The following is an 18970-nucleotide window of genomic DNA, read 5'->3' as shown; positions in this document are numbered from 1 at the left end:
CCATGAGTCTTTGTTATATTCTGTTTTGCTATGTGGCTGGTGGTTCATTGGTTTGTAGTACAATCTTGGGAGTTTGCAATGGTGGAGCCCCCCCCCTTTTTTTTAATTGGGAGAAGTTGAAAAAAGTATTGAGATACCTTCTAAGGAATATGGGAGACTAGATATTCTGACAATCTTTTCCTCCATGCTATAAAGTTGCATGCCACAAAACTGCCATGAAAATCCTTTTAAAGGCATAATTGAGCATGTAAGAAAGTATGAGAAATAACCAATGCCAAAAAAGTAAAGGAAAATAAAATAGAAATGATGCTTTAATGCTGGAACTTCCCTGTGGGCATTTGCCAATGTCAGAAACCCAGAACCTTGGGTATTAAGGCTCCAGAGGGCATAAAAATAAAGACTGTGCTCCCTAAACAGCACCTGGGCACTCCCACCCCATTGACACAATGTCAAGACCTTCAAAAATGACATGTTCAGTAAAAGACTAAGCTAGGAAAACAAAATTCATCTGCCAGAGTTGAGACCTTGGCCTCATCTCTGGGTGGACAAAAGGTTTCCCCCCAGAGATATAGTTGTCCTGCCATCACCCGGGTTTGGGCTTTGAATTTATATTTCCTATGTGGTTCATGAGTGCCAACCTAAGTTTAAAGTTGGCCATTGGTAGCACCTTATGTCAACTAGCTAAAGAAGAAAAAAAAAATCAAAGTCTGTCTGGTAGATGGAGACCTTAATCCAGATCCCCAGGGATTCCCAGAGATTAAGGTCAACCAGTATGAGCTCACAACCCAAAATCTCAAAACACAGACAACTTCATGAGGGATTTACAAGCTCATTCATTCTTTCAATAACTATTCTGGAGGAGTTACTCAACGCAAGACACCACAGTAGTCAATGAAAGGGAGAAAAAAGAAGTGGGGCACATATTTTAATATCTAGAAGGGCCCATGCCATAAAAGGCAATGCATATAATATAAAATATCCAAACAGAATAATACAGACTGAAAAAACAGTGGAAGTTCAGAAAAGTGGGGACTCAATAAACACTGTAGTCTTTAAAGAAGGCTGCATGGTAGAGGGATATAATCAATCTGGATTTTGACATATGCAACATTTCAACATTCTGTGTTTAATATGCATACATTCAGTGCTTTCTATGTGTCAGATACTGAGCTGAGCACCAGGAGATGGAAAGATAAATATGACAAGGTATTTTCTCTCCAGGAGCTTGTGGTCTAGTAGAGAAGACAAACTCATGAATAGGTAACTATGTACCAATATGGTAAAGGCAGAATAGGATAAATACTCAGAGCATGATGAAATTTAGATAGAAAGAAGGATTTGTGGGATGCTGAAAAGTCATTCTGAATGTCAAAAATGTGTGACTTGGAGTCATGAAGAGTAGAGAAGTTTTGGCTAGCACACATGCAAAGGTGGGCTTACATACTTCTAAGAGTCAGAGGTAAAACCTGTTAAAAATGAATGTGGCACATTCCTGGGGAAAGCTTGGACAGGTTTATTCATATTAGGTTATCTTAATACAATTTGTGCATTAGAGACTCATGTTGTGACTTAATTCTTTCAATAATTCTGTCTTTAGAAAAAGAAGTTAACAAAAAACAAGTGTGCTACAAACACAATTTCAGCGCAAACTCAGTTTCCTGGTGTTCAAAAACTGTTGATGTGTATTGTCACTTTACCAATGCTGCTAATAATTCAGTCTGGAGCCCATCTATGAAGCTGAATCTGGTTCCTGGTAAGAACGTTTTAAATTACTTTAAGATGTTATAGTCAGGGCAGGGATTTATTTATTTATTCACTCCCTCATTCATCCGCATTCAATAAACATGTTAAATACCCTCACTGTGGTAGGCCCTAGGCTCACCATGGGGGTATTTAAAAGAAAAGAAATAAGCCATATCCCCTGACCTCAAGCCTGGGGGAGAAATCTATGTGATAAAAAATGTTATTGGCTGGGTGCTGTGGCTCACGCCTATAATCTCAGCACTTTGGGAGGCCAAGGTGGGCAGATCACGAGGTCAGGAGATCAAGACCATCCTGGCTAATATGGTGAAACCTCGTCTCTACTAAAACTACAAAAAATTAGCCAGGCATGGTAGCATGCATCTGTGGTCCCAGCTGCTTGGGAGGCTGAGGCAGGAGAATCGCTTGAACCCAAGAGGTGGAGGTTGCAGTGAGCCAAGATCGTGCCACTGCACCCCAGCCTGGGCGACAGAGAGATTTTGTCTCTCTCTCTCTCTATATATATATATATTCTTACATGTAATATGGTAAAAGCTAAATAGAAATGTTGTGGATGGCTTAACTCTGCTGAAGGCAGGTGGGGAAGAAGTGATCAGGAAAGCCTTGCAGGTGAAATGAGACTTCAGCTGAGTCAGGAGGCTAAGGAGTTCACCAGGCAGATAGCAGTGGACAGTATCTGGACATGGTTGAGATCCTCTGAAGTTTTGGTAAAGGGAAGGTGTCCCCTTGAGGTCAGGGGACATGGCTTATTTTCTTTTCTTTTATTTCTGAGACAGGGCTACATAAAAACAATTGATCTCAAGAATAGGCAACTGCCTTTCCCATCCTTTGCCACCACTGTGTCAACTTGACATCACATAATATCTTTGAGGTGAAAGGTCATGATTTATGGAGTCATTGCTATGCTAGCCCATGCTGGGGAGCTCCCCTCAGCAGCAGAGAGGGATAGATCATCCTAATATAAGGTCATCTTCAGGGAGGATCTTATGTTAAGGCAAGGGATAAATGATGTTCCTGGGCTTCTACCATAAGCAACTCCTCATGCTCCTAAATCATCCCAGTAATAGGACTTGTGATAGACAAAGGATCATTATCACCAAGCTTGTTTGAGTTTACTGAATGGTTTGTGGTCATTCTCATATGTTGGCAACTATCCCCTGGACACCAAAACAGGAAACCATTTAGAGACACTATCCCCTGACCTTGCCTCGCACAAGTACAGCCCCTCCAGGGTGCAACAAAGGTCACCTCTTCTTTTCCCCCTCACTCATCTTAGCCAACACATTTTATTCACTTATCTTTGTTCTTCTCCTCTTTCTATATACCAAATATGGTTTTGCTTCTTTTTCCTTGTAGAACATTACTTATTTAAGATTTGTATAGAGTGGTTAAGATCTTTTTTTTTTTTTTTTTTTTTTGAGACGGAGTCTCGCTGTATCGCCCAGGCTGGAGTGCAGTGGCCGGATCTCAGCTCACTGCAAGCTCCGCCTCCCGGGTTTTTACGCCATTCTCCTGCCTCAGCCTCCCGAGTAGCCGGGACCACAGGCGCCCGCCACCTCGCCCGGCTAGTTTTTTGTATTTTTTTGTAGAGACGGGGTTTCACCGTGTTAGCCAGGATGGTCTCGAACTCCTGACCTCGTGATCCGCCCGTCTCGGCCTCCCAAAGTGCTGGGATTACAGGCTTGAGCCACCGCGCCCGGCCTAGAGTGGTTAAGATCTTAATTAATGTTAAAAAAAAAAAAAGTTGGTGAGGGAGGGGTCTCATCAATGTCAGGGTCCACTGGACATGAGAGATTCCACATGGGGTCCACTGGACGTGAGAGATTCCACAGCAAGTGTCATTTCCCCATCCTTGCCTGGTCATAAGAAGAGATGAAATAGAATCACCTTTAAGGGAAACCAGAAGGAACAAATGCTTAAACATATAGATTAGAATATTCAGGTTATGGGTACCTGGAGGTCCTACTACCAATTGTGTCTTTGGATTATGGCAGTGATTCTCAACTTTGACAGCACACTGGAATCACCAGGGAGGCTTAAAACCTGCTGATGCCTAAATCCCAGCCCTGACGATTCTGATTTACTTAGCCCAGACACTGGTGTTTTCAAAAGCTCCCCCGCTGATTCTAATATGACACAGTTGAGAATCTCCAGATTAAGGTATAAAATTCTATTAGGAAAAGCAAATTCAGATTAGAGAAGTCAGGTTCACGTGGAAAGCAGAGAGGGGCTTTGGAAAATCAGGGGCAAAATTAAGAAATTGGGTGGCTCTGAAAAGGTGACTGAAAGTAAAGAGAAATATGAATTCAAACATCAAAATTCTACCTTGGCCTGACCGTATTTCTACTATCTTGTCTCTTCCTTGCAATTATCCCTTTTATTTCAATGTTTCCAACACAGGGGAAAACATCACATGCCAAGATCCCATAATAGGTGTCGGAGAGCCCGGGAAAGTCATCCAGAAGCTATGCCGGTTCTCGAACATTCCCAGCAGCCCTGACAGTCCTGTTGGTGGGATCATCACTTACAAATGTGTAGGCTCCCAGTGGGAGGAGAAGAGAAATGACTGCATCTTTGCCCCAGTAAACAGTCTGCTCCAGATGGCTAAGGTGATCCTTAAAGCTTCCACTCTGAGCTCTTGGTGGGGCAATCTGTCTGGCTGATCATATTTCTCAGCACTTAGGAAAATAGGTTTGGTGCTGCTTTGTGTTGCTTCAAAACTACATTTATTTGTGTATTTCCAAAGGAGATGCAACCCTAGAAATGCACACACACATCCACAAAATGCCGCGATTCAAATACTAAGACAACTAAGTATGTGTTCTGCTCTCAGACCTGCTAGATACCTTAACCTTGACTTCTCAGTACCATGTGTTCCATACCTCCAGGGGGCAGCAGTATTATCCTCTCTCTTATTGCTCTCCTTTGGGTAATTTTGGTATCAAGAAAATTGCTATAATCCTTTCAGGAAAAGGAGCAATATAAAAAAACAAACTTCATCAATTTCTTAAAAAAATATATAGCTGGACTTGATGCTCTTACAGGTATGAGATTTTCTCACTACTTGGAAATAACTTGTACTTTTGAAGAAGCAACTACCCTGCCTCTCTTACCTACTATAGAGGTTACTGCTATGTAACAAGGGAGAAGTTCCTTTCCTTCCGTCAACATAAATAAATGGTACCTCCACACTTGATTTGCTGTTAGACTCCTAAAATTCCATGAATTACATTTAAAAAATTCTGGTGATACAACTGGTGATGTTATAGCCAATGATGACATCTTCAGACAACCAATTCCAAATCCTCTCACCACTAGGAAAATAATTGCAAAAAAAAGGGTAATACTTATTTGTGTTTTGTCTAATTAACTTCTATCTCGCCTCTTATCTCACACCAAATTTATTAAAATATCTACTATGTGCAAAGCATGATTATAGATGCTGTCAAGGTAAATGGGCCAAATCAGATCTTGGTCTCTGATTTGATAAAGAATATAATCGAATTGGGTAGTTACATACACATTAATTTGGCTAAGATACATTAAGAAGATCTGCTTGAAAAGAAAAAAAGGCATCTGAGCTGGACCTTGATGGATGAGGCATGAGGGCTATAAATTATCCCAATGAAGAAAGATAGAAATTGTAATCTGAACTCGATGTTGGCCCAAGTCCCAATTCTAGATACCTACACACATTTTCAATGGAAAAGGATCATGCTGCTCTATCATGCTTCTTTTGATTTATCCATTCAGCATATACTTACTGGGTACTTACTGTGTGCTGAGATATATGACTTGTACTATGTTAGGAATTATGGGAATGAGAAGAATGCAAAGAAATGTAGCACATGGTTCATGTTGTTAAGGAGCTTATAATTTAATTGGAGCAATATTGAAATTAGAACACAAGATGACACTACTAGAGATGCCACAAATGAAAGTATGTTATATAAAACCAATACTTACGCATTCAGAGGAAGGAACTTTCCTGGGTTGGAACTTTCAACAAATGCTTTTCATAAAAGACAGAATTTGAGCTATTATATGCATATAAGGAAGAGAGAGTTAGAAAGCAGAAGTGTAATCATTATAGGTAGGGTGACCATATAATCTATCATCCAAGTCGGGACACATTTTGAGAATATAAGAGGGCACTCTTAATAATTACACTAGCAGAAAAGGTATAAACCAGACCAGTCCCTGGAAAATTGGAAGGGTCAGTCACTTTAATGGCCGGCAGGGTAACCGATATCAGGAAAACCAAAGAGTGGCAACTGTGCTTCCATGCCAACTATCCAAGTGACCGTTGCACTCAACCTTAACCTACTGCTCTAGCAATCACATCTAGCTTCCCTTTTTTGTTTTAGTTAGCTATCAGGTTGACATATGTTTGTTCCCCTTCTGTGTGCGGCCTTATGTCATATTCTGTTCTGAAGAGCGTGCGTGGAGTGCTTAAGAGATAAGCGCATCATCTTATGGGACATATTGATGGAAATGGAGCAAAAAGGAAACTACAGATGTGAGAGATTTTGCCAGGGGTGGATCAGCGGGATTCGATAGCTGAACTGACTGGTAAATTTTTTTGTGTTGGCTTTTGTTTTACTAGGCTTTGATCAAGAGCCCCTCTCAGGATGAGAAGCTCCCTACATACCTGAAGGATCTTTCTATTAGCATAGACAAAGCGGAACATGAAATCAGCTCTTCTCCTGGGAGTCTGGGAGCCATTATTAACATCCTTGATCTGCTCTCAACAGTTCCAACCGAAGTAAATTCAGAAACGATGATGGTGAGTTTGCCTAACCTTTGCAGGAGTTTTGGGTCTTGCCTTTTCACCCCTCAGAATCTGTGTTCAAGAAACATACTTCCTCCCCATTGCAGCTTCTCTGTCTTTTCCAGAGCAATGCTCAGGATAGTTCTGCCAGCTATAGCTTTTAGGATATTAGGAAATGTTTCCAGTATTCATTTTGCGACCTTAGGAATATTTCTTAGTGAATCTCTGCTTTATTTTCTTCATTAAAATGGAATAAATTTGTACTTGCTTTCCAGAAAAACTAGGAATTAAATGTTTTCAGAATATACAAGATGAGATTCTCGAAGGTCTAGCACTAAATGTGAACTTTAAAGCAATCGTGGGAGGATAGGTTCTGGAAGCATAGCAGTTCTGGGAGGATAGAGAATTCACCCGCAAGAGTTCAAATGTAAAGGCTTTAATGAAGGGATACCTACAGAGGTAAAGACAGGGTTAACAAACAAACAAATAAACAAGGGGTGGTGAAGCACTCAGAGACCAGCAACATTTAGAAGCCATTATCACCCCTTAGGTAAAAGAGGAAATAGGGCAAACAGAGCCCAGTGAGAGCTGAAGCCTTAGAGGTGGGACCAGTCAGCAGGACCTATAGTCTTGGAAGGCCAGAGCTATAACCAGACACGTGCTGAGGAGAAAGGGGACTGGAGCGGGGAGAGCAGTGAGCACCAGGAAAAATGTATCCTGCCTCCCAGGTTCAAGCGATTCTCCTGCTTCAGCCTCCCAAGTAGCTGGGATTACAGGCACTTTGGGAGGCCGAAACTGATGGATCACCTGAGGTCAGGAGTTCCAGACCAGCCTGGCCAACATGATGAAACCCCATCTCTACTAAAAATACAAACTTAAGATTTAAAATAAAATACAATAGTAAATATCCCTGCCAGCCTGCTGAATTGACCTTACAGAGTAGGGTGTGTAGTGGGTGTGATTCTCACTGTCACCATTGCTAAACGTTTACTGACATCTTTCAGTCTTGGGGACCCATCCTCTGCTAAAGTCTGTCGTAAGAAGGTCATAAATCCCCACCACCTGTGATGTCTCATTTTTGTCTTCTCTTTTCCTGTTACCTTTATACAGTCAGTTTCTAGGAAGGTGTTTGTTTTTTCTTTTTTATGATTGAAAGAATTTGGTTAGTTTGACCCCATACCATTTCACTTTCAGCACGTGCTCTCAACGGTTAATGTCATCCTTGGCAAGCCTGTCTTGAACACCTGGAAGGTTTTACAACAGCGATGGACCAATCAGAGTTCACAGCTACTACATTCAGTGGAAAGATTTTCCCAAGCATTACAGTCAGGAGATAGCCCTCGTTTGTCCTTCTCCCGAACTAATGTGCAGATGAGCAGCATGGTGATCAAGTCCAGCCACCCAAAAACCTATCAACAGAGGTTTGTTTTCCCACACTTTGACCTCTGGGGCAATGTGGTCATTGACAAGAGCTATCTAGAAAAGTTGCAGTCGGATTCATCTATTGTCACCATGGCTTTCCCAACTCTCCAAGCCATCCTTGCCCAGGATATCCAGGAAAATAATTTTGCAGATAGCTTAGTGATGACGACCACTGTCAACCACAATATGACTATGCCATTCAGGATTTCAATGACTTTTAAGAACAACAGCCCTTCAGGTGGCGAAACACAGTGTGTCTTCTGGAACTTCCGGCTTGCCGACAACACAGGAGGGTGGGACAGCAATGGGTGCTATGTTGAAGAAGGTGATGGGGACAATGTCACCTGTATCTGTGACCACCTAACGTCATTCTCCATCCTCATGTCTCCTGACTCCCCAGACCCTAGTTCTCTCCTGGGAATACTACTGGATATTATTTCTTATGTCGGGGTGGGCTTTTCCATCTTGAGCTTGGCGGCCTGTCTAGTTGTGGAAGCTGTGGTGTGGAAGTCAGTGACCAAGAACCGGACTTCCTATATGCGCCACACCTGCATAGTGAATATTGCTGCCTCCCTTCTGATAGCCAACACCTGGTTCATTGTGGTCGCTGCCATCCAGGACAATCACTACATACTCTGCAAGACAGCCTGTGTGGCTGCCACCTTCTTCATCCACTTCTTCTACCTCAGTGTCTTCTTCTGGATGCTGACACTGGGCCTCATGCTGTTCTATCGCCTGGTTTTCATTCTGCACGAAACAAGCAGGTCCACTCAGAAAGCCATTGCCTTCTGTCTTGGCTATGGTTGCCCGCTTGCCATCTCGGTCATCACGCTGGGAGCCACCCAGCCCCGAGAAGTCTACACAAGGAAGAATGTCTGTTGGCTCAACTGGGAGGACACCAAGGCCCTGCTGGCTTTTGCCATCCCAGCACTAATCATTGTGGTGGTGAACATAACCATCACTATTGTGGTCATCACCAAGATCCTGAGGCCTTCCATTGGAGACAAGCCATGCAAGCAGGAGAAGAGCAGCCTGTTTCAGATCAGCAAGAGCATTGGGGTCCTCACGCCACTCTTGGGCCTTACTTGGGGTTTTGGTCTCACCACTGTGTTCCCAGGGACCAACCTTGTGTTCCATATCATATTTGCCATCCTCAATGTCTTCCAGGTGAGTTTTACAGTGCAGGGCTTTCAGGAAGATTCTATTCCTGTAGGACAAATTAATGATAGAAACACAAACAAGAGTAGGAATGGGGAAGGATTTCAGTCCAGAGGAAGCCTCAGCCCTAAAGAGCAGTAATAATGAGAACTCAATGAGATGGAAAGAACACATTCTTCTGATCCTATGGAACCTCATGCTTTTTATCTCCTACTTTATAACCTAGTGTCATTTGCCAGTCTCTGCTAGATACCCTGATTACACTAGTAAAAGGAAAATCCCCATTTGTCTAAGATTATCTTGATGCAGTCTATTATCTCCTAGATGAAAATCCTGTCTTTGTGAGGACAGGGATTGCCCCTTTCTTATTCATCACTATACCCCTATGCCTGATAGAGACCTTGGTACAGAGTAGGTTCTCAATAATCGTTTGAATGAAATAAATCCTATGTATCACATAGCAGCTTCTCTGGAAACATCAAAAATCAAAGAATGAATGTCCTGTGAATGCCAGACAATCTGCTTGATTATACTATAATGAAAAAACATCTTCTTCGCTCTCATGCAGCACATAACTAATTATAATACAGGCCAGTTTGATAGAAGAACTATAACAGAGGTATAGTTAGCAAGCCTTTAAAGGACAAGGAAAGAAGTGATTAATTCTGTTTCACCCATTGGAGAAGTGGTAAGGATAGGAAAAAACCTGCCCAAGGATTGAGGCCACTGTGAGCTTGTGAAGAGGCCGAGGCTGGAGGTGCATTTGAGATACTGCTTTCAGGATGCTTGTGCCAAGAACATATGAACCTTGATTTCTGCTACTGGGCCTGTGTCTCCAAGCTATAAAGTTCATATGTAATGACCTTCATGATATGCCTCATTTGGAAGGAACTAGTTATCCCACCCCACAGCCCAGATTCTTATCATAACTATGTGAGGAATATTGTAGACACAAGAGGTGTACTAATAGCATAACCAACAGGACCTCCAGTTCTCAACTAAAGGAAAATGGGAAAATAGAAAATATCCTCCTAACATCATAACATTTAGAGTCCTTTGGTGTGAACCAACTGCCTCTTTGAACAGTATCATGTACTGGACTCATTCCATGAACTCAGATGGAAAAAGAAGTCATACAAATTTAGCACTAGGTTAACAGTACTTTCTCTTTTGCTGGACAATAGACTATGATTAAAATGTACTTCTTTTTAATCTTTTTTTCTCAGGGATTATTCATTTTACTCTTTGGATGCCTCTGGGATCTGAAGGTAAGAGCAATGACAGTTTCTTGTTTCTAGAAAAGCCTGAAGTGCTTGTGGCATGTTGAAGTTACGATAGCTTCTTTTAAACATTGCAGGTACAGGAAGCTTTGCTGAATAAGTTTTCATTGTCACGATGGTCTTCACAGCACTCAAAGGTATACCTTTTCTCTGCAGACTTTTCATTTTGTAACCTCATGTATTTCACTAGCATTATGAAGTATAGAGTACTAAATTATTTCTTTGGGATTTTGATCAATTAGGCTAAATATATTGCATCCTCAAACCTGTCTCCCTCAACAGCTATATTAGGCATAGATCATTCCATTGTTTTTGCTTCTCAAGTCATTCTGCCTATTAAACAGAGCCATAGAGCTGCCGTTGAGATGCTACTCCACATATTTAAATAGGGTTTAAAATAATATATGATCTAAACTTAAGGTTGAAATCAAATGTTCAATGAGAAGCAATCTTCTGGGGGGATTCAAGGTATTAGAGAAAACAAGTTGAAGAATAATAATGGATAGAATTTTCTATAGTTCATTTTCGAACACAACTATTGCCTTTGGATATATTTGACTGTCTTTCACATGTCAGAAAATACTAGAAGCCTAACAAACAATAAAACTTGTATTTGACAGTTATTGTTCTAATACAGATGATAAGGTTCCAGTATTTTAATGTGACCTCTGGGAGTGGGACTAGAGATGCCGGCAGTGACCATAGAGGGTGGAAAATCAATCCTCCTAGAGATAGAAACAACTTTGGCCCCACAAATTTGCCTTGTGATTGTCCCTCTTTTTCTCTCTTCTAGTCAACATCCTTGGGTTCATCCACACCTGTGTTTTCTATGAGTTCTCCAATATCAAGGAGATTTAACAATTTGTTTGGTAAAACAGGTGAGTAGTGGCCTCTAGGTTCTCCCTGCTCACCCAGAACACATTTGCTCAAATGTGGAGCCTCAACACCCCTACTCTTTCACCCCGCTCATGGCATTTACCTGAAATGTCCTCTTTTGGGGTAGAAGTTAAATAGAGGAACTTTTCACAAATCACCAAAAAGTGGGTGTAGAGGGCAGCTGCCTTTGTTGGGCAACTTTTAATAACTCATAAAGAATAAGATTTGGAAAATCTAGACAATGATTTGGAGAGCTGTCTGTCAAAATTTCATCCATCAAAATGAGAACTGTAAATTGCTGACCTTGTCAAACACAGAGTTCTTCTCAAATTATGTTAAATAAGAGTAGATAGGTCATGTTTCAGGGTTATGGGGCAGCAAATAATATATTTAGAAAATCTTACTACAGGATCTCACTATGTAGGTTTGTTTCCCTTTTTTGTTCTTTTTATAAAGTGGGCTTATGTTAAACATTGAAGCATAGAACTGTGCATGTGTTACGTAAGGGATCCCCCAAGTTAGCTATTCTATTAGAAATATTCATGGTTAAATTTCTACCTTGGAGATATGAAATAATGAATTAATAACTTTGGGCAACAGATCTCAGCTATTCTAGGAAATTGAAACCCCTGTCCCATGCCACCATCCCTCCCCCGCAGGAAAATCAGCCCCAGGATTTCTTCTAGCTTTTTGAAACTGAACAGATTTCACAATTGCAGAGTTGAGAAATGTGTCAATATTCCAGATGAAGGCTTTTCATATACAAGCAAATTTTGTGAATGCCTATAACTGTTAAAACTCCAGAGGACTTGGGTTTTTTTCCGCTTCAGTTTGGTGAATTACTCATGAAACTAGGGGACCTTGACTTCTGATTATGAAAGTCCCAATGGGCCCTGTGTGGGGGCTCCGTAAGCACTGTCACTTTGGTTTATGTTGTCAGCAGCCTCTAAGATCCCCCCAGGCCATGATGGAAACCATGTTAGCGGTGGCAGTTCAGCAATCTGATGGTAGGGTGGGCACTTCAACCCTTCTCTCGCCCGACACCCACTCTCCACCCACTCCCCGTGCACAGTCCCCACCTCCCAGCAGACACAAGCCTGTGCACTTGCTCCGGGGCTGCCTTCCTTGCTGCGCTGACTCTCAGCAGTTCTGTTGACATTCCTGACTCCTGCTTCTTTTCTGGTCCTGCCTTTTCTCCCCTTATAATTTTCTCTTTTCTTTCCCTTTACTCTCTATACAAACCTCCACCTTTGGTAGAGCGTCCAGGTCCCTCCCAAGAGCTTCCCCAAGTCACCACAACCCAAGTGGACCAGGGAGATTCCATCATGCAGATGTTCCCAGACCATGCATGTGATGGCATGTGGAGGGCTTCCCACCTTGAGATCTTCCTGTCCTCCGTAGAAACCTGGCTGCCGGTGTGATGTGAAGTAGTGACTGCTTGTTGGCTGCCACGCATGCATGAGAACGACAGCTCTGTTAGTTCTCTGGCATTTCTGGGTCTTGGGAGGAGGGCAGGTATGGGCTGATTTCCAGGCATGGCCGAGCTTACCTGGTGCCTGGACCACTGCTCCCCTGGGTCCCTTAGGAGATGTTCACACCCCAAAGTTCATGACGGCTTGTCTTCAAGGCTGAGTTGCTGCTCTGTTTTTCAGGAACATATAATGTTTCCACCCCAGAAGCAACCAGCTCATCCCTGGAAAACTCATCCAGTGCTTATTCGTTGCTCAACTAAGAACAGGATAATCCAACCTACGTGACCTCCTGGGGACAGTGGATGTGCTTTTAAAAAGAGATCCTTGCAAAGCAATGGGGAACGTGTTCTTGGGGCAGGTTTCCAGGAGCAGATGCCAAAAAGACTTTTTCAGAGAGAAGAGGCTTTGTTTTGTAAAGACAGACCAAAAGTAATTGTTATGTTTATGTTTGTTCCCTCCACCTCCCCCTTGTGTGATAGCACATGTGTATAGTATTTAAGTGAAACTCAAGCCCCCCAAGGCCCAACTTCTCTGTCCATATTGTAATATAGAATTTCAAAGAGACATTTTCACTTTTTACACATTGGGCACAGAGATAAGCTTTGATGAACATAGTAAGTAAAAGGCTACCTAGAAAATACTTCAGTGAATTCTAAGAAGGAAGGAAGGAAGAAAGGAAGGAAGGAAGGGAGGGAAAGAGGGAGAAAGGGAAAAAGAAGAAAAAGAGAAAGATGAAAATAGGAACAAATAAAGACAACATTAAGGGCCACATTTTAAGATTTCCATGTTAATGATCTAATATAATCACTCAGATAGTGCAACATTGAGAATTTTTTTTAATGGCTCAAAAATGGAAACTGAAAGTCAGCCACAGGGAATGAATGCTTTGGGCAGTGTCTTCCTGATGTCTTCTTAGCTAAGAGGAGGGAAAAAAGGCTGAAAAAATAGGGAGGAAATTCCTTCATCAGAACCACTTCGAGTGGATAATAATATTTATAAGAAATGAATGGAAGGAAATATGATTCTCCTGAGGCTAAACACATGCATATATACTTTATATGTTAAGGTTTGAACTAAGTGAATGTATCTGCAGAGGAAGTATTATAAAGATACGTCATTAGATCCAAGTGCAGATTAAATTTTTATAGTTTATCAGAAAAGTCTTATATATTTGTTCCACATTTTGAAAGCAAAAAATATATTTTTTATATACCCTTCAATTACCAAATTTGATATATTGCACTGAAGACAGACCCTGTCATATATTTAATGGCTTTAAGCAGGTACTTCTCTGTGCAGTATAGATTTTAATAATCGTATAGCATTGTACATTATTATTGCTGTTGTCACTGTTATTGTTACTGTGGATAATGGCCCTTGGTGTGTTGTAGAGCTCCTTATGTATTCTCTGTTTCCATCTTTAAGTTCCCAGACCAATATACATTAAGACCTTTGCATGGTCTAAGTTGTGTTTATTCCAACCACTTAGAAAGCTCCTGGAAAGAAATTTTACATTTGGCTGTTCTGTGCTCCTAATGACACTTGACCTTGTTGAACAAATGGCAGAACCTTTCCCAAGGATTTGATTGTGAATTATCTGCATGTGTGCTTTTTGTGTGTGTGTGTGTATGTATTTCATTAAAAAATATAAATATTTATGAAAATAGCATCCATATTAGAGTTAACTCATATTAGAGTTAATAGCATCCATATTAGAGTTAATAACCATGTGCTATTGATACAGCAACCCTACATTGCAAATAGAAGTCCTATCCCAAAAGGCAAATGAGACAATAATAGAGATGTGGGACTACTCAGGATATGTGGGCTGTGTGGCAACATAAATGGGCACAGCTATTAGGAAGATGGGGCAAAAGAGGCTGAGATTCAACAGCCATTTCTTTATTGAGGTTCAAAGGAGTTTTCTTTTAATATTTTAACTCTTTAACATATCTTCTTTTTATTTTTAATTTTAAATTCTACTTAAATTCTGCTTCTGCCTCTCTTTTCTTCATGGAGAAGGAGAGGTATGGGGCAGAGGTGGGACAGTTAACGTAAATGAACTCTTTATTTCTACATATTCACAAATGACATAGACATCTACTCCCACATTTGCCTGAGAATTGTCACATCCCTATCCCAAATGAATGGTGCATTACCGAAAGTCCCTAAAGGAAATCATTGTTATGCTGTAAGTGCATGTCACATTCTTCAGGAATGATCAACTTTGGGCAGAGCTTGGTACTAAGAAGATGGAGACAGAGGTTGGGTTGGGGGAAATCCCTTGAATTAGAATTAGAATTAGAGAAAGAAGGCCTTTGACTGATTTGGTTCCTGGAGTTATATCAAGAAGAATCGAGCCAGGCTTGGAGCGCAATGTTAGCAGGGCTATCTTGACATGATCAATCAAGGAAAGCACACAGTATCGGGAGCAGGATGTGGTTGTCATGCTCAAAAATTCAGTGGGACAAGAAACACTGAATTTCCACCCACTTCAGCCAGGATCCCTCTGGGACTCACTGTGTTCAACCCTGTGAAGGGAACTTTCATTATAGCAGCAGCCTGCGGGAGTTACACAGGATGTGGATCTGGCCCACTGCTCCACTCATTAACTGGGGCATGTTCCCTTATCCCCAGCACACACAAATACACACATGCGCATATGTGCACATACACGCATGCATGTGCCTTCACCCTTTCAAGCTACAGTACTGGGTCCAAATTCCAGAAAAGCTATGAAAGCAAATAATTGGAGAAACACTTGCTGGTTTTCTGCCCACTGCAATACGCATTAGCCCAGCCACTACCCTTTCCCAAGAACACCCTAAAATGAACAGTAGAATTCAAAATTGTAGAAGAGCAGCTATGAAGCTGAGAATTTTATGAATGCAGGAACCTTGCTCGGCCCTGAGGTTACCATCTCTCAATCAGAAATGATTACAAGGCTATTAGTAGCAGATTTCTGAGAATGAAGGCACATTGAGTTGTGCGATCTACTTTGTTTGTAAGGTGCCCAGTGCTTCCCTGTATTTCTGGCATCTCTCAGTGTATAAAGTCCATTCCCTGGGCCTAAACTTTCTTGCATTAGGAGCTTTCCATTAAGACAGTTTCTTGCAAAGGGCTTTGTCCTAATGCGTCAGAGTCTGTGAGGTTAGAACATTCACAAATGAGCAGTTAATACAGATTACAGGAATATTCTCTGGGAATATTCTAAGTCCAGACTAACACAGCATCTCTTGAGTAAGCCAGATGTCTGCCATCCTCCTCCCCCATTTCTTATTGTTTGCATGGGGAAACAGTTAAATAAATGTCCGTAGGGTTATCAGGATGTAGGTTGCTAAGGTCAGAAATTAAGAAACACTGTGGGAAGTCACAGCCTTTTGTGATTTATATAGAGAATTTCAAAAAGATCCAAGTTGGAATGCTTCAGAAAAAAAAAAAGTTACATGGAGATGAGAAAGATTACAGCAATTAGTAAATATAGAAAGGAGGTGTGGGTGAGGTATTGAGGTGAATGGAGCAGGAAATCACGATCATTTGAAGACAAAAAGAAATAGATGGTCCTAGAAATGCCAGGTAGGTGGAATGCATTTATTTTGTGTCATGTGATGGTGAAGTCAAATAAGGCCTCCTCATCTCAAAGAGGAAACCCAGTGACCCAGGCCAGTAAAAGTCTGATTCTTCAAGTGTCCAAAATGAAGGTGGAATTTACCGGGAACATACCTTCTGATTGTGTTTTTAAAAGGGCAATTGGAATAGTGTTTCATCATTTCAAGAGCCCGGTAGTTTAGCTTTAATATTAGGTTCTATTGGTTTCTAAAATTATGACTTGAGATTTAAAGTTGCGTCATGTATGCCAGCACACAGCTATGCTTCCTTTCCATACTATAACAATGAAATATCTAATGAGATCTCGTGAGCTATCTTTGTAGTAATTGTGTGCCTTCTTGCAATGCGGTGCTGCCCTGCTCAGTCTTCTGCGTGTCACCCAGAATGCAGCTCCATTTTCCAAACAGCAAACGATCCTTTCCATCTTCCAGGCATGGAGGAGGCCGGCAGCTCGCTGCTGAACTCAACTGGCTGGCAGGGCTGATGGCTTCTCTCACACCATCCACACTTCCAAGCCGTGTGCAAAGATCCAGCACGTTATAGAAGGTTTAAACAAGGGTCCCTGAAGTAAAGTTTTCAGAAACAAATTGTCTGGCAAACAAACAGATGCCTGTTCCTACATTTGTGTGTGGATGGCTTGGAATTTTCATTGACAGCTGAAAATAGAGCCCTCATTTCCTACAGATGAATATACAGGATGTGAGGGCTCTATTTATCCTCTAGCACATTCTAGAAGGAAACCAAGTTTCCCACTCTTAGTGAATATGGAGTGGACGGAAGAAGAAAAGAAGGGAGATGGGACAACTCCCGAAGCCCGCTCTGTGCCAGACACCAGTTCTTATCTCCAAATACCATCTGTATGTGTTAGGGGTGGGCGTGGGGGCCTCGGTTGTGGTGTCCTACGATTCAGACACAGCTGTCCTGTCTATTCTTAAATGATTTTATACACACCCATCCTTCTCCTTTTACCTGTAAACTTTGAGATGACGTTGAAAAGCCACCAGTGTCCACGACAGGTCCCTCCGCACACATCGGGCATGGTTAGGAGTTACATGAGCCTGTTCCCACCCCAGGGTTTTTATTCTCTCATGCAGAGCCAAGTGAAGGATGCCAGTGACTATTGAAGCCTAAACAGAACAAACCCAGGATCCTGGGGCGGGCGTGGGGCGGGGGAATGGCTTTATTCTCAGCATGAAAGGCAAGAGGACCTGATTGGGCAAGTGGTGGGCAGATTGCTGTCACGGCCCACTTCTGATGACATTAAACAACAAAACCCAGGAATGACTTTGGGCCCTGCCTTTTTCGGATTTTGATCGGTGCCATCCTGGGTCTTCCATCCTGCCAGCCAGCCGGCACCACAGCGGTTGTGGGAAGAGGAATTTGACTTTGATTAACCAAGAAAAACTGTGCACGCGTTTTCTGGTTGTTTTTTTTTTTTTTTTTTTTTTTTTTTTTTTTTTTTCTGGAACTGTGAGGGTTTTCCCATGCCCCAGGGGTTCCCTCACAGCTGTCCTATCCCAAGCATTCCCAACAGGAATCTCCAGCTGGGCTGGAGTGACAGCTGGCCCCCAGCACCGCAGCTCCGCATCCACCGCCTCCGTCTCCTGAGGCTCGCGCGCCCCCTGGTGGGCTTGGAAGGAGGTGTCCCCGCTGCGGTCCGGCCTCAGGAAGCGCGTGGGAGGCCGAATCAGTCCCGCGGATGACGCGCCCAATGGGCTACGTTCAGGAAGTAGTGTGATCACATGGACAGAGCGAAGGTCAAGGCATAGTGGATAACAGAAACCAGGAATGAAAAAAAATCTCTTTCACTCCTGCCTCCTAATACTTTTATATTATGATCCTTGCAGAGGAAAGGGTAGTCAGAAAGCCACGTAGGAATGTGGAGGGAGTTTCACACACGTGGTTTCAGTGTGTGAAAGGCGAAGGAAATTTCGGGCCCCCAATTCACTATGCAAAAAGGAAAAAAATTAAGATGGAAGCTGAGTCAAGCAAGAAACAGCTTTTTCCTTCTGTTGCTAAGCAAATAGCTATCAGATGAAAGGCCAGATATCTCCACAGATGGCTACACTAGGCTCACCTTTTATGTAAAGTGCCAATTTACTGAGATGAATAGACCACTGGCTGTTCCTGTAGCTGCTCCTTTTTTCCTACAATGCATGGATTCAACGATGTGACCATACCCTCCCTCTTTCGTCTCCACTTTTCCCCTTTAAATACTGAATCCCTCAAAATATCTTTGCAGAAAGACGCAGACCACAGACTGTCTCTGTGATTCTGTGTTCCTTTCTTCCAGGCTTGTTCTTAACTTTGGCAAAATAAACTTCTAAGTTGATTGAGACCTGTCTCAGAGACTGGTTTACAAGTGTGCCTAGCACATCCACAGGCAGGCATACATTTCTGAGGCATACTCACTGGGATAGCTCCTTCCTTTCTCTGTCCCCCGTCACTGATTGACTCTCATTTATGGCACTAACAGCAAAGCTGAAAGCCCTGGAAATGGTCTGGTTCAACCATTCCAGATAGGCTGCTGGAAGGTGAGGAAGAAAAATGGGTGCCTTCCATGTTTCATGGGAACCTAATACTTTTTCCATCAAGGCAACTGCAAAAGGATTAACATAGGT

The 18970-nt window shown here is 42.2% G+C and overlaps 1 protein-coding gene across 4 annotated transcripts in view; it reads left to right on the top strand.

The window, feature by feature from the left end:
- The window catches only part of ADGRF5 (adhesion G protein-coupled receptor F5), a 110333-nt gene extending 96139 nt beyond the window's left edge, over positions 1-14194 (top strand). For 2 of the 4 annotated variants that reach the window (XM_007972325.3, XM_007972326.3), the window contains exons 14-21: positions 1598-1753; positions 4162-4370; positions 6368-6547; positions 7727-9121; positions 10339-10380; positions 10470-10529; positions 11186-11270; positions 12921-14194. In XM_007972325.3, coding sequence (XP_007970516.1) covers positions 1598-1753; positions 4162-4370; positions 6368-6547; positions 7727-9121; positions 10339-10380; positions 10470-10529; positions 11186-11270; positions 12921-13000 — 2207 coding nt within the window. In that variant the 3' untranslated portion in view covers positions 13001-14194. Of the gene's footprint in view, positions 1-1597; positions 1754-4161; positions 4371-6367; positions 6548-7726; positions 9122-10338; positions 10381-10469; positions 10530-11185; positions 11271-12208; positions 12276-12920 lie in introns of all 4 variants that reach the window. The other 2 variants (XM_007972328.3, XM_007972327.3) reach the window with 2 other exon arrangements.
- The last annotated feature ends 4776 nt before the right edge of the window (positions 14195-18970 follow it).

This window comes from Chlorocebus sabaeus, chromosome 17, assembly GCF_047675955.1.
Source record: "Chlorocebus sabaeus isolate Y175 chromosome 17, mChlSab1.0.hap1, whole genome shotgun sequence".
Lineage (NCBI taxonomy): Eukaryota > Metazoa > Chordata > Mammalia > Primates > Cercopithecidae > Chlorocebus > Chlorocebus sabaeus.
The sequence above is the reverse complement of the archived record's forward strand: the minus strand, read 5'-3'. Positions and strand labels throughout refer to the sequence as shown.